The 13302-nt window shown below is 60.9% G+C and overlaps 1 protein-coding gene across 1 annotated transcript; it reads left to right on the top strand.

The window, feature by feature from the left end:
- The first annotated feature begins 1092 nt into the window (after window positions 1-1092).
- On the top strand, window positions 1093-12764 carry LOC143640714 (agrin-like). Its single transcript, XM_077108348.1, is given in 37 exon segments — window positions 1093-1405; window positions 1496-1720; window positions 1799-2020; window positions 2133-2339; window positions 2616-2781; window positions 2877-3064; window positions 3888-4004; window positions 4085-4237; window positions 4394-4430; window positions 4432-4535; window positions 4618-4742; window positions 4820-4925; window positions 5009-5122; window positions 5125-5349; window positions 5597-5734; window positions 6129-6256; window positions 6381-6495; window positions 6561-6680; window positions 6773-7126; window positions 7268-7356; window positions 7358-7473; window positions 7633-7846; window positions 8261-8480; window positions 8568-8702; window positions 8878-8977; window positions 9059-9223; window positions 9380-9491; window positions 9704-9715; window positions 9936-10052; window positions 10183-10342; window positions 10345-10374; window positions 10444-10531; window positions 10702-10725; window positions 11451-11483; window positions 11730-11954; window positions 12237-12340; window positions 12568-12764. Coding segments are annotated over 37 exon segments (5298 nt in total).
- The last annotated feature ends 538 nt before the right edge of the window (window positions 12765-13302 follow it).

Below are 13302 nucleotides of genomic sequence, written 5' to 3'. Positions count from 1 at the left end.
TGTGCCCGGTGCCTCTTGAGCTTTGCAGTCATTTGGAAGCAGGTCCTACTGTCCCATTCACAGAAAGGGACACTGAGGCGTAGTGAGGTGGGGGATGGGAACATTGGTGGGGGCAGAGAGGCAGGCTGCGGCCTCCGTGTTTTCAGCTTTCCAGGGTTGGGTCAGGCAGGTGGAAGCCTGGGGTGGGCTGTTGGAATGGCAACAGCTGGCTCTAGCTCCTGGGCTATGCACCTCTCCTAGGAGATGGGGAGGGGTCTTCTGCTACATTTCCACCACCTGCAGGAGTTGATGGGAGCCCTGACACCATGACTTATTAATGATAATTGAGCCAGATTAAACATTTATTAGATCCAGGCAGCTGCAATCCCTAATGGACCCACCTCCCCCATGGGTACACTGACCTAAGGAGCCAACCTATCCCCAGTCCCAGTGCTGGGCTCAGGGTGGCTACTTGGGGCTATCCCTAATGACTCTGGGTTTCAGTGTCCCCGTGCTCTCTTCGTTTGTACACTGTGACAGAGGGCCAGCCTTTCCCTGTGCCCACACGGTGGGACGCAGTGGAGACCTAATGGTGATGGGGCGTGTGCTGCACCCTGCTGTCTGCAGAACTAAGGGCTGAAATGGCAGACTCCGATGACAGGCCCAGCTGTGCCAACAGCTGTGTGAGGTTCTGCAGAGCAGCTGCCCTGGGAGGGGCTGTGGGAGAAGGCTAGGAGCTGGCAAGAGGCCGGGTCAGGCATGGGGAACACCCAGGCACTCCCAGATGAGGCCCCAGAAACTTACGGCCTGAGTTGGGATGAGCCTGGCCTGCGTGGGGGTAACCAGATGGACTCTGGGGCTGATGTGGGAGAGGGCTTTGGGCAGAGTGGGGCCTGACTGCTTGCTTCAGACTTGGCCTGGGGTCCTCTCCTGTTGTGTGTTGGGGAATCTGCTGAGGTGGGATGGGAGTGGGTGGCTTGTCCTGTTGTGGGGACAGGAGGCCCCTCTCCCCTGGTAGAGGGTATAGAGAGTGTTCTCCAGTGAGGAAAGGTCCCTGGGTGAACATGCACAATAGAGTGTCCGTGACACTTGTGGCCATGCGTGGGCTTGAACATGCTTGCACACCCGGGTGTGGATGTGCCTGTGAGGGTTTCAGCAGTGCCCAGCCCTGGGACCTGGCTTCAACAACCCCTCCCTGTGCCGACCTCAGTTTGCAGGGGAATGCTGTGTGGCTTTGGCGCGGTCTGTGAGCCCAGTGCAGAGGATCCAGGCCAGGCCTCCTGCGTGTGCAAGAAGAGCGCCTGTCCTGCTGTCGTGGCGCCAGTGTGCGGCTCAGATGCCTCCACCTATAGCAACAAGTGCGAGCTGCAGCGTGCACAGTGCCGCCTGCAGCGGCGAATCCGCCTGCTCCGCCGCGGACCCTGTGGTAAGGGAGTGTGCCCAGCGTGGGCGGGGGGGTGGGCCAGGTGTTGGAGGTGGACAGACAGCCAGGGTGACCCCACCCTGCCATCCACAGGCTCCCGGGACCCCTGCTCCAATGTGACCTGCAGCTTCGGCAGTACCTGAGCACCCTCCGCCAATGGGCAGACCGCCTCCTGCCTGTGTCCCACGACCTGCCGCGGGGCCCCGGAGGGCACCGTGTGTGGCAGTGATGGTATGGACTACCCCGGTGAATGCCAGCTGCTGCGCCAGGCATGTGCACGCCAGGAGAACATCTTTAGGAAGTTCGACAGCCCCTGTGGTGAGTGTCCACCCCATGTGGGGCTCCTCTCCTTGGGCGTGCAGGCAATAGCCCTGACTCCTGCCTGTCCACCCCCAGACCCCTGCCAGGAAGCCCATGCTGACACGAACCGCGTCTGCCGTGTGAACCCACACACTCGCCGTCCAGAGATGCTCCTGCGCCCAGAGACCTGCCCTCCCTGGCATTTGCCTGTGTGTGGGGATGATGGGGTCACCTATGCAAACGACTGCATCGATTGCCCAGGGGCTATCTGTGGTCTGCTCCTCCAGAAAGTGCGCTCTGGCCAGTGCCAGCCTGGAGGTGGGCTGCTTCCCCTGCACACAGTGTGTCCCCTGCCTTCGTGTCCGTCGGGTCCCTGCTGTGGAGGTGCTGGTGTGGTTCTGGCCTCTCTGATCTCCTTGCCCACCCCCAGACCAGTGCTCCGGGACCTGCCAGTTCAGTGCCATTTGCCTGTCCCGCCGTGGCCGACCCTGCTTCTCCTGCGACCGTGTCACCTGTGATGGAGCCTACAGACCGGTGTGTGCCCAGGATGGGCACACGTATGACAACGACTGTTGGCGCCAGCAGGCTGAGTGCCGGCAGCAGTGAGCCATCCCTCCCAGGCACCAGGGCTCGTGTGGTGAGCACCCTGTGGTCCCCGCCATCAGTCCTTGCCCACCATCACATGCCATCTTCATTCCTTGGCACCCACCTTCCAGGGTCTTGGGCCAGGGTGGGTCCCCTGGGAGGGTGCAGGGTGTGGAGGGTAGAGGCTGCGAGAGGGTGCCTGGATACGTCGGGAGGTGGTCAGAGATGGGCCTGCACTTGGCCGTGCAAGTCCAGGCTGCAGGTCCTCTAGTCTGTCTGCCCATCCGTCTCTGTTCTGCCTGAGGGTACAGATTGCTTGGGTGGGCAGGAAGTGGATACAGCGGCGGGGTTCCTCACTCTTGGGACATGACTGTCACCAGCCCCTTCAGAGGCAGGATCTCAGTTGATTTCAAGGAGCCATTGGAGGGTGGAGGCAGCTGGGAAGTGGCCAGCATGTCCCATGGGGACCAGGGCTGCAGTGACCCTGTAACCATGTGGGTCAATCCTCTGTCCATCTCTCTGGTCTGTCTTTCTGCATCTGTCTTCTCCTCAGTCCTTCCCTCTTGGCTCCTCTTCTTGTGTCTTCCAGCCTGACCTGCTGGCAGGATGAGGTGCCGCGCCTGCCCACCAGGAGCCCACAGCCCGAGGTCTGCCCCTTGTGTGGCTGGGGGGGGTGGCTCGCTACTGCCTGGCCTTGTGGTTCTCAGAGCAAGTGGACAGACACCTCCTCCCCGTCTCAAGGAGAGTTGTACGTCGCAGCTCAGGGACCCTGCCGTGGTGAGTCGGCCGGGGCACATTCTTGTAGGCTTGTGCAGCAGCCTCTGCACTTCTGTGTGTGCATATTCAAAGGTGTATGCCTACACTGGTTTAGGCACGTGGGCATCCATGTGTGCTGTGGTATGCTTGTGGTCTTGTGTGTTCTTCTGAGTATAAAGCACTGATACGTGCACTGTGGACACAAGCCCGTCTGTCAAAGTATGCACCACACTCAGGAGGATGGGGAGGAGGATTGTGAGTTTGAGCCCAGCCTGAGCGATGCAGTGAGATCCTGCCTCATAAAAGCAAGCGTATGCCAACTACCTACTGCAGGTCAGGCCAGGCTTCTATGCAGGAGACAGCAGAAAACCACAGGGCACCTTCTGGGCCCTTTTGCTCTTCTGGGCAGGAACTGACAGTGGTCTGTAAATGCCACATGTCACACACGAGTGCTCACGGTATGCTCATGCACGTTCACAGATGTGTCTGTACAGTTGTATATAAATGTGCATGGCTTGGAGGAATGTGAGTGCATGTCCGTCTTCATGTGTGTGTGCTGCCTTTACACTTATCTGTGTGTCCATAGCTCTGTGTACACACAAGGCTGTGTCCGTGACTTTGGTTATTCTGTGTGTATGTGGACCTGTATGTTTCCTGTGTGCTGGGTCCTACATGTGGCACTTGCATGTCCTTGTATGATTATGGTGGCCTCACCCAGGGCCTTAGCCTCAGATTCCAGACCTGAGGGGCATGATGTCAGGCTGAGTGGTGGTGTGGAGGAGGTTGAGGCAGAGGGGTGGGCATAAGCACTGCCTCAAGTCTGACCCCACACCCCTCTCTGCAGGCCTCACCTTGGCCCCACTGCTGCCTGCAGCCCCTGCTCACTGTGCCCAGACCCCCTACGGATGCTGCCAGGATAATGTCACTGCTGCCCGGGGTGTGGGCCTGGCCGGTTGCCCCAGTGATTATCTGAGTACCCTCACCCCTGGCCTGGCACAGCTGTGCGACTGTGCTGACCCTGTCCCTCCCCTTCCCTTGCAGGCACTTGCCAGTGCAACCCGCACGGCTCCTGTGACCCAGCCACAGGCCAGTGCTCTTGCCGGCCAGGCGTGGGCGGCCTCAAGTGCGACCGATGTGAGCCTGGTTTCTGGAACTTCCGTGGCATTGTCACTGACAGCCAGAGCGGCTGTACTCGTGAGTGACAGGGCCCCAGGGCTGGCTGCCTGTCAAGTCCTCCTGCCTGTCCACCCCCATCCCTGTGCTCAGACCCTGGCCTGAACTGCACCTGGCAGGCTCTGCAGCAGGTGGAGAAGACTGTCTAGGTACAGACTCAGGCTCCCCTCCCCGCAGCCTGCAGCTGTGACCCCCGGGGCGCTGTGCGGGATGACTGAGCAGATAACTGGGCTGTGCTCCTGTAAGCCAGGCGTTGCTGGTCCCAAGTGTGGGCAGTGTCCTGATGGCCACACCCTGGGCCCCACTGGCTGTGAGGCAGGTGAGGACAAGATCTGGGCTGGCCTGGGGTTTGCTGTACAGAGGGACAGCCTGAGCTGGTGGAGATTCTGTGTCCACCCCAGATCCCTCAGCACTGGTGACCTGTGCGGAGATGCACTGTGAGTTTGGCGCTTCCTGTGTGGAAGAGGCAGGTTCTGCCCACTGCATCTGCCCAGCCCTCACCTGCCCAGAGGCCAGTGCCACCAAGGTGAGCAAGGTGAGGGTGGAGAGTGTGAAGGGCAGTGGGTGGGGGAACCGCCTGAGTGCCCTTGGCTTGCGCCTCAGGTCTGTGGATCAGATGGCATCACCTACGGCAGCGAGTGCCAACTGAAGACCATCGCCTGCCGCCAGGGCTTGGACATCTTCACCCAGAGCCTCGGCCCGTGCCAGGGTAGGGTCTGGGAGCCACCACCCAGCACTGACAGGAGGGCCTTGCCCTCCCGGACTCCAGCCCCAGCTTCCCTCTCCTTACAGAGGCTGCTGTTCCTGGCGCTCACCCAACCCCCAGGGCCACGACAGCCCCGGGGCACTTGCCAAGTGAGCCTCTGCTGCCTCCACCCAGTGCCCTCCCCCTGGCTCTCAGCAGTACCCCCAGAGCCGGCCCACCCCTCCACCCACCTTACGACCTCGGACCACAGCCAGCCTCCCCAAGACCACAGCTCGGCCCGCGCTGACCATGCCCCCCATAGAAACCTCCACTGCAACCAGTCTCTCCGCGTCTGCCTTTGGAGAATCTGGCAGCACTGATGGGAGTGGCGATGAGGAACTAAGTGGGGACCAGGAGGCCAGTGGGGGGGCTCTGGGGGTGAGCAGGGGCTCGGGGACATGGGTGGGCCTGGGGTGAGCAGGGGCTCGGGGACATGGGTGGGCCTGGGGTGAGCAGGGCTCTGGGGTGTGGGGCAGGCCTGGGAGGTGAGTAGGGGCTCAGGGACATGGGACAGGCCTGGGGAGTGAGCAGGTGCTCTGGGACATGGGACAGGCCTGGGGAGTGAGCAGGGGCTTGTTGGGGCACGGCCCAGAGAGGCTCCCACCTGTGGCTGGACTCAGACTTCGCATCCCTAGGACTGGAACTCTCCATGGACAGCAGTGTGGTGACACCTGGACCACCCATTGAGAGAGCCTCCTACTACAACTCACCTTTGGGCTGCTATTCGGATGGCAAGACACCTTCACTGGACGCAGAGGGCTCCAACTGTCCTGGTGAGTGGGTGGCAGGGCAGGTGGAGCTTGAGGAGCAGCCTGGGCAGCCATGGGTGCTGCTCCTACCCGCTGGCAGCAGGTGGGTACAGGTTTTATGGTCTTTGGTCTCAAATGTGTATGAGATCTTGGGGATCCGGCACCCATGTGCACACGTGTGGTCTCAGCCCTAACACTTGTGCGTGCCCAGGACCGTGTACCTAACCTGTCTCTCTCCTTGCAAGCAAGCCTGGGGCAACTGCTCTGAGGAGTCTGCCTGGTAACTGACGCCAGCCCTGGTCACTAACCTCATGACCATCTGACTAACATCCACCTGCCCCTGTACCCTATGTGGCTTGCTCCAGGGGCCTGCACCAGGCCGGTACCAGGCAGGGCCTCACCGCCCCTTCTCCCACAGCCACCAAGGCGTACCAGGGCGTGCTGGAGCTCGAGGGGGTCGAGGGGCAAGAGCTGTTCTACACACCCAAAATGGCCGACCCCAAGTCAGAGCTGTTTGGGGAGACAGCCAGGAGCATCGAGAGCACTGTAAGTGGGGGCGTCCCCCCAGGTCAGACCCAGAGGGGGTCAGGGCAGGAACCCCACAGTGTAAGGGGACCGATTTCAGTGCTTTGAGCGGTACCCAGTATCCTCACTCACTCCCTGCCCACAGTTGGACGACCTTTTCCGGAACTCAGACATCAAAAAGGACTTCCGGAGTGTCCACCTGCGGGACCTGGGGCCTGGCAGATCAGTCCGTGCCACTGTGGATGTGCACTTTGACCCCAGTGAGATCCCCGTGCTAAGTCTCTCCCACAGCCCCAGGCCATGCTCAGTACCCCCTCTTCCCCAGCCACAGCCTTCAGGGCACCTGACGTGGGCTGGGCCGTGCTTCGGCAGATCCAGGCCTCCAGGCCCCGGGCCCTGGTGGTGAGGAGGCCTCTGCAAGAGCACGTGCGGTTCATGGACTTTGGTGAGCACCAGGCCGGGCCTCCTTGTCTGTTCCCATCCTCCACTGCCCCGCCCCCTGCTCCTTGCAGACCCTGACCACTCCCTGCCCCACAGACTGGTTTCCTGCATTCTTCATGGGAGCCACCATAGGAGCCACCGCTGCAGTGGCCACAGCCAGAGCTACCACTGTGGGCCAACCACCTTCCTCCGTGACCCCTCGGGTCCATCCCAGTCACACCAGCAGGCCCATTGGAAGGACCACGGCCCCCCAACACACACACCGGCGCCCCACCACAGCTCCCGGCCATGTGGCTGGACACCAGCCTTTGCTCCCCAGTCCCAAGCAGCACCCAAGGTCCTGTGATTCTCAGCCCTGCCTGCATGGGGGGACCTGCCAGGACCAGGACTCTGGCAGGGGCTTCACCTGCAGCTGCCCGGCAGGCAGGGGAGGCACCTTCTGTGAGGACGGTAGGCGCTTCTGTCCACCTCTCTGGAAGGACAGGGAGGCTGATGGGGGCAAGGAGGGAGGGCAGAGATAAGCCACCAGCAGGAGGTGGTAGGGGCAGGGTCCTGGGTACTCTTCCAGCTCACCCTCCCTATCCCCTGCAGTGCTACACCCCTCTGTCTCTGTTCCTGCCTTTGGGGATACCTCCTTTCTGGCCTTCCCCACCCTCCGTGCATATCACACGCTGCGCCTGCCTGGCGCTGGAATTCTGATCCCTGTAGCCTCAGGGACTGCTGCTATACAATGGCAACCCACGTGACAAGGACTTCCTGGCACTGGCGCTGCTGCTCGGTGGGCGCGTTCAGCTCAGGTGCAGAGAGGGTGGGGCCTCCTGACTGTCTGGTGGGTGGGCAGGGCTAATGCTCAGTGGGTGGGGCCAGGGCCTTCCAGGGAGGAATTTGTGGGTGGTTCCTGACCAGACTGTGGATGGAGCCAGGCCAGTGCTCTAAGCACCTGCTTGGGTCTCCAGGTTTGACACAGGTTCTGGACCAGCAATACTGACAAGTTCAGTACCTGTGGAACTAGGCCGGTGGCAACGCCTAGAACTATCACGGCATTGGTGCCAAGGCACACTGTCTGTGGATGGCGGGACCCCAGTTCTGGGTGAGAGCCCCAGTGGCACAGATGGCCTCAACCTAGATACCGACCTCTTTGTGGGCGGAGTCCCAGAGGACCAGGCTGATGTGTGAGCAAGAGTGTGGAGCATGCATCAAACTGGGTCTCTGACCTTGATCTTGCCTGGGACTCCACCAGAGCAACCTCCATTGGATAGCAAATAGGATCAGAAGAATGGTGTGGGTGTGGCTAGGACCCTGAGCTCAGCTGGGGCTCCTGGCCCTTCCCTGTCTCATCTGGGTGGCTTACCTTTGGTGCCAGAGTGAGGAGGGCCTGGGCTGACCCTTACCTCCAGTCCTAACCCTTAACCTCGGCCCCACCCTCTGGTTGGTCCTCTTTGTGGGACTGGCCGCTTTGTCTAAAGGGTGATGGGATGGAGCAGCTCTGACTTCTGACCCTAACTGTACCCCTGTGACTCTGGCCGCGAGAAGGAGGCCTCTGCCTGAGCTTACTCTGACCCCTTCCTGTGGCAGGGCCCTGAGCGGACCTCCATTGGCATGGGCCTGAAGGGCTGCATCCGCCTGCTGGATGTCAACAATCAGCGCCTGGAGCTGGGCCCCTGGCAAGGGGTTGTGTCCCGCAGCTCCGGTGTGGGAGAGTGTGGAGAGCACCCCTGCTTGCCCAGCCCCTGCCATGGTGGGGCACCATGCCAGGCCCTGGGAGATGACATGTTTCACTGCCAGTGTCCACCTGGCCACTTTGGTGAGGGCAGGCTGGGATCTGGGTGAGGGCTAGGAACCGGGTGTCAGGGGGCCTGCCTTCTTGGAACTCACCTCCATCTCCCTCCAGGCCCAACCTGTGCAGAAGAGAAGAGCCCCTGCCACCCGAACTCCTGCCACGGTGCAGCCCCTTGCCGCATGCTACCCAAGGGCGGGGCCAAGTGCGAGTGCCCCGCAGGACTTAGAGGCACGCTCTGCCAGACAGGTAGGGGCACCAGGCTGTTGGGAGGGGACAAGAAGTCAGGGTCAAATGTTCAGTTTGAATTGTGGCCCAGTCTTCGGGTCCAGGAAGAGCTGGGATTCGGGTCCTGTGGGTTTCGGTCGAGTTAGGCAGGACAGTGGGGTACACGGCCTGAGTGAGCCCTGTCCTCCCTCTGCAGTGTCTGAGATGGACGGTAGTGCCCAGCCCTTCCTGGCGGACTTCCATGGCTTTTCGTACCTGGAGCTGAGAGGCTTGCACACCTTTGAAAGAGACCTGGGGTCAGTAGGGTAGGTGAGGCAGAGGAGGGGAGGCAGCCTGTAGGGAAGGGGCAGTGAGACACCCTGACCCACGTGACCCAGGGAGAAGATGGCCCTCGAGGTGGTGTTCTTGGCCCGAGGACCCAGTGGTTTGCTCCTGTACAATGGGCAAAAGACAGATGGCAAAGGGGACTTCGTGTCACTGGCACTGCATTACCAGCACCTGGAATTCTGCTATGACCTGGGCAAAGGGGCAGCAGTCATCAGGTGGGCAAGCATGAGGGCTGGAGGCTCTGTCCTGGGCTGCCCACGGGGAGGGCCTGGAAGCCTGGGACTGGACAGGGGTAAGGCTGGGGCTCCTGACACTGTCACTCAGTGGGTAGGCAGAGCCCACAGCCTGCTCACTCAGCCTCTTCCTCACAGGAGCAAGGAACCCATAGCCCTGGGCTCTTGGATTAGGGTCTTGGTGGAGAGAAATGGCCGTAAGGGTGCCCTGCATGTGGGTGATGGGCCCCGCGTGCTGGGAGAGTCCCCGGTGAGTGTCCGAGGTGTGCGGAGGGCCCAAGTGTCCCCCCACCCTGCCCTGCTCCTCCGCCTCCTCCTCCTCCTCCTCCTCCTGGGGGCTTGGCAGCCCCCATGCCAGTTCTTACAAAACTCTTTTCTCTCATCTGTCCTGTGCCTGGTCTGTCTCGTCTCTGCCCTGCTCTCTGGCTCTTACTCTGCACCCCCATGCTCTCCGGATGTCAGAAATCCCGCAAGGTATTGTCTGCTGCTCATACCGCTCATTGTCTGACACCACCCTAGAGTAGCTCCTCCCCATTAAGGCCCCTGTCCACCATTTCTGTGTGGTTAATGCTGCCTGCTGTTAGCTAGGGGCTGGGGTGTGGGTGTCAGGCAGTTGGGCACCCTGGTCTGGGACTCAGACCTGCCCCTGCCTAGTGGGTAGGCCCTGCACACCCTCATCCAGCGCCTTCTGCAGGTGCCGCATACCATGCTCAATTTGAAGGAACCACTCTACATCGGGGATGCCCCCGACTTCAGCAAGCTTGCCCGGGCAGCTGCAGCATCCTCTGGCTTCGACGGTGCCATTCAGCTGGTGCGAGGCATGGGGTGGGGCCCTCCTGCCAGGGCTCTCCACAGAGGGGGAGGAGGGGCTGCCCCGGGCTGACTGCAGGGCAGGGAGGGCGCACCTGCTGAGACACAGGCTCTCACCCTGTGCCCTGCAGGTCTCCTTGGGAAGCCGCCAGCTGTTGGCCCAGGAGCACGTGGTGCAGGCGCTGGACGTCTCATCCTTTGCAGACCACCCTTGTACCCAGGCCTCAGGCCACCCCTGCCTCCATGGCGCCTTGTGTCTCCCAAAGGAAGCCACCTACACATGCCTGTGCCCCATGGCTTCTCGGGGCTACACTGCGAGAAGGGTGAGCACCTGTGGCTAGGCCGGGGCTGCACCTGCACCTGCAGCCCACCTCACCCTGCCTGTCTCCCAGGGCTGGTTGAGAAGTCAGCAGGGGACATTGAGGCACTGACCTTCGATGGGAGGACCTACATCGAGTACCTAAATGCTGTGACCGAGAGGTAATGCATCGCCCAGGAACCAGCACATGGTGCACCCTCCGCTGTCTATCTGGTCCTGTCTGTACACACCACACAAGGCAGGACACCATGCTCTGACCAGGCGGGAAGCCCCAGTGTCCACCCCTCCTCCCCCTCCTTCCTTCTCACCTCTCTGTCTCTTTGTTTCCAAGCGAACTGACCAATGAGATCCCAGTGTAAGTAGCCCCTCGGCCCCCACCTGCACCTTCCCCTCATCCATGCCCATCTGTGCTTCCCTGACCCTGCCACAGCACAGTCCTGAGCCCCTCGAAGGGCAAAATGTCCCTCCTGGATGGAGGTGGGGGTTAGGGCCTTTAGTGCTGTGTGAGGCTCAGCTTCTTTCCTGGGAAATGGTACCCCCTCCCAGGACACGTGCCTCATCCACCCTGCAGCCACCACCCTACCCCAGGCCGGCGTGAGTGTGTGCCTGTGCCTGTGCCTGTGGGTGCGTGCACACACTTAGACATATCTGTATGTGTGAGTAAAGGTGTTCCTGTGTATGCCTGTGTGTGCGTGCAGAGAGTAAGGCGTGTTCGTGTGGATCGTGTGTGAGTTCACGTGTGTATGAGCGTGTCTTTGCTTGTGTGTCCATGTTCTGTGCACATGCATGTGTGCTGGGGCATCAGGGCCACCCCCAGGCAGATGAGCCCTCTGCTTCCATCTGCCATTCACATCTAATTCCTTGAACTCTGCACTAGCTTGGGCCATGCCACCAGCTGTGTCTGCACACGCGTGTTGCACACATGTCACTTCTATGGCTCTCTGGAGGGTCATCAGTGGGGCCCAGGGCCACGCGTGTCCAGGTGTATGCTTGCTTTTCCCAGTGCTGGAAATGGGACTTGGGCCTGTGCTTGGCCTGTCTGTCCCTGGCTCACTGCTTCCCTCTCTTCCTGTTTCAAAGCCCCGAAACTCCGGATTCTGGGGCCCTAAACAGGTGAGCATGTGGCAGTGCCTGAGGGGCAGAGTGGCTGTCACCCCACGGTGTGCCTGCCTGTCATTCTCGATCTCTGATCACCTCTGCCAGTCCCTCCATCTGTCTGTCTCTCCTCCGCCCACCATTGGTGTTTCCCTCACCCAGCCACCAGCCCCCATGGCCTGTGAAGTCCAGGCTCTGTCCTCCTGCCCTCCCCATCCACCCTGCCGCCTTCCTGGAGGCCTGACCCACCCCTTCACCTTCCAGTGAGAAAGCACTGCAGACCAACCACTTCGAGCTAAGCTTGCGCACTGAAGCTACACAGGGGCTGGTGCTGTGGAGTGGCAAGGCCACCGAGCATGCAGACTACATGGTGCTAGCCATTGTGGATGGACACCTTCAGCTGGCCTATGACCTGGGCTCTCAGCCCATGGTGCTACACTCCACCGTGAGGGTCAACACCAACCGCTGGTTGCGAGTCAGGGCTCACAGGTCAGTGGGGCCCCCTGAGAACAGCAGGCAGTGCCTGCACTTTCCCAGGCACTCCTTGTCACCAACTGCCTGACCCAGGGTCACTGTCATGGGGAGGAGAGGAAGGAAGGACAAGAAGATGCAGGAGAAGCAGTGTGGCAGGAGGCTTGTTACTGCCGCCATCCTGGGCTCCAGGGTTACCTGGTGTGGGCCCAGCCTGCAGCACTGTAAGGCATGGAGGGGGCTCTGATCTGGAGGAGGTGGGGAGGACCCCTGATAATCTTGCCCCACCTGCACCCTCAGGGAGCAGAGAGAAGGTTCCCTTCAGGTGGGCAATGAGGCCCCTGTGACCGGTTCCTCCCCACTGGGTGCCACACAACTGGACACAGATGGAGCTCTTTGGCTCGGTGAGTGCTCGAGGGAGGTCAGGTCAGGGGCCATCCAAGGGCCTCAGTTTATCTAAGGGACAGACTCCATCTGTCCATCTGTGTCCTCTCCCATCTTGGCCCCAGGCCCAAGGCCAGAGGACAGGGTCCTATGGGTGGGCATGCCTACTACCCACCTGTTCCCTGGGCAGTGGTGGCCCTCTGCCCTCTAGCCACAGCTGTGTGATCTCCTGCTGTCTGTCCTGTAGGGGGCCTGCAGAAGCTGCCTGTGGGCCAGGCCCTGCCAAAGGCCTATGGAACAGGTTTTGTGGGTTGCCTCCGGGATGTGGTGGTAGGCCAGCATCCACTGCACCTGCTGGAGGATGCCCTCACCAAGCCAGAGCTCGGCCCTGCCCAGCCTCCTAAACTGACACCGGAGCACCCCCATCTGCCCACCCTACTGTAATTATTTTCTATTTTTGTAAACTGTTGCTTTTTGATATGATTTTCTTGCCTGTGTGTTGGCCAGAAGGACTGCTGGCCTGTCCTCCCTTCTGTCCAGGCAGCTGTGCTGCAGAGACAGACTGGTATCAAGAGGCTCCCAGGGGTGATGTGGCAGCTTCAGGACGTGCCCCTTGGCCTCAGGGCACCACACCAGCCCTTTGCACTGTGTGTCCCCGTGTGTCGGCCCCCACACTTCCCTCCTGTACCCGGTCCACTGGCAGACCCTGCTCCCGACCTCACCCTTGCTGCATTTGACGAAGGCTGTTGTCCCAGGGCAGGAGGGGCTTGAGGGGCCTTCCACTGAGTACCCCCATGGGACCTTTCTTGGTCCTTACTTAAGCTGCTGTTTCTTCCTTTGTGCTGTGGGTAGCCTTGCCCCAGGCTAGCCTGGACCCCAGGACTCCTGTGCCAATACTGTGACTTAGAAATGACATTACCATTGATGTCATATTCTACCATGGACATGGCCCCCACACACACACTCCAGGCCCTGTGAGCAG

Source organism: Callospermophilus lateralis, unplaced genomic scaffold (assembly GCF_048772815.1).
Source record: "Callospermophilus lateralis isolate mCalLat2 unplaced genomic scaffold, mCalLat2.hap1 Scaffold_578, whole genome shotgun sequence".
Taxonomy (NCBI): Eukaryota; Metazoa; Chordata; class Mammalia; order Rodentia; family Sciuridae; genus Callospermophilus; species Callospermophilus lateralis.
The sequence above is the reverse complement of the archived record's forward strand: the minus strand, read 5'-3'. Positions and strand labels throughout refer to the sequence as shown.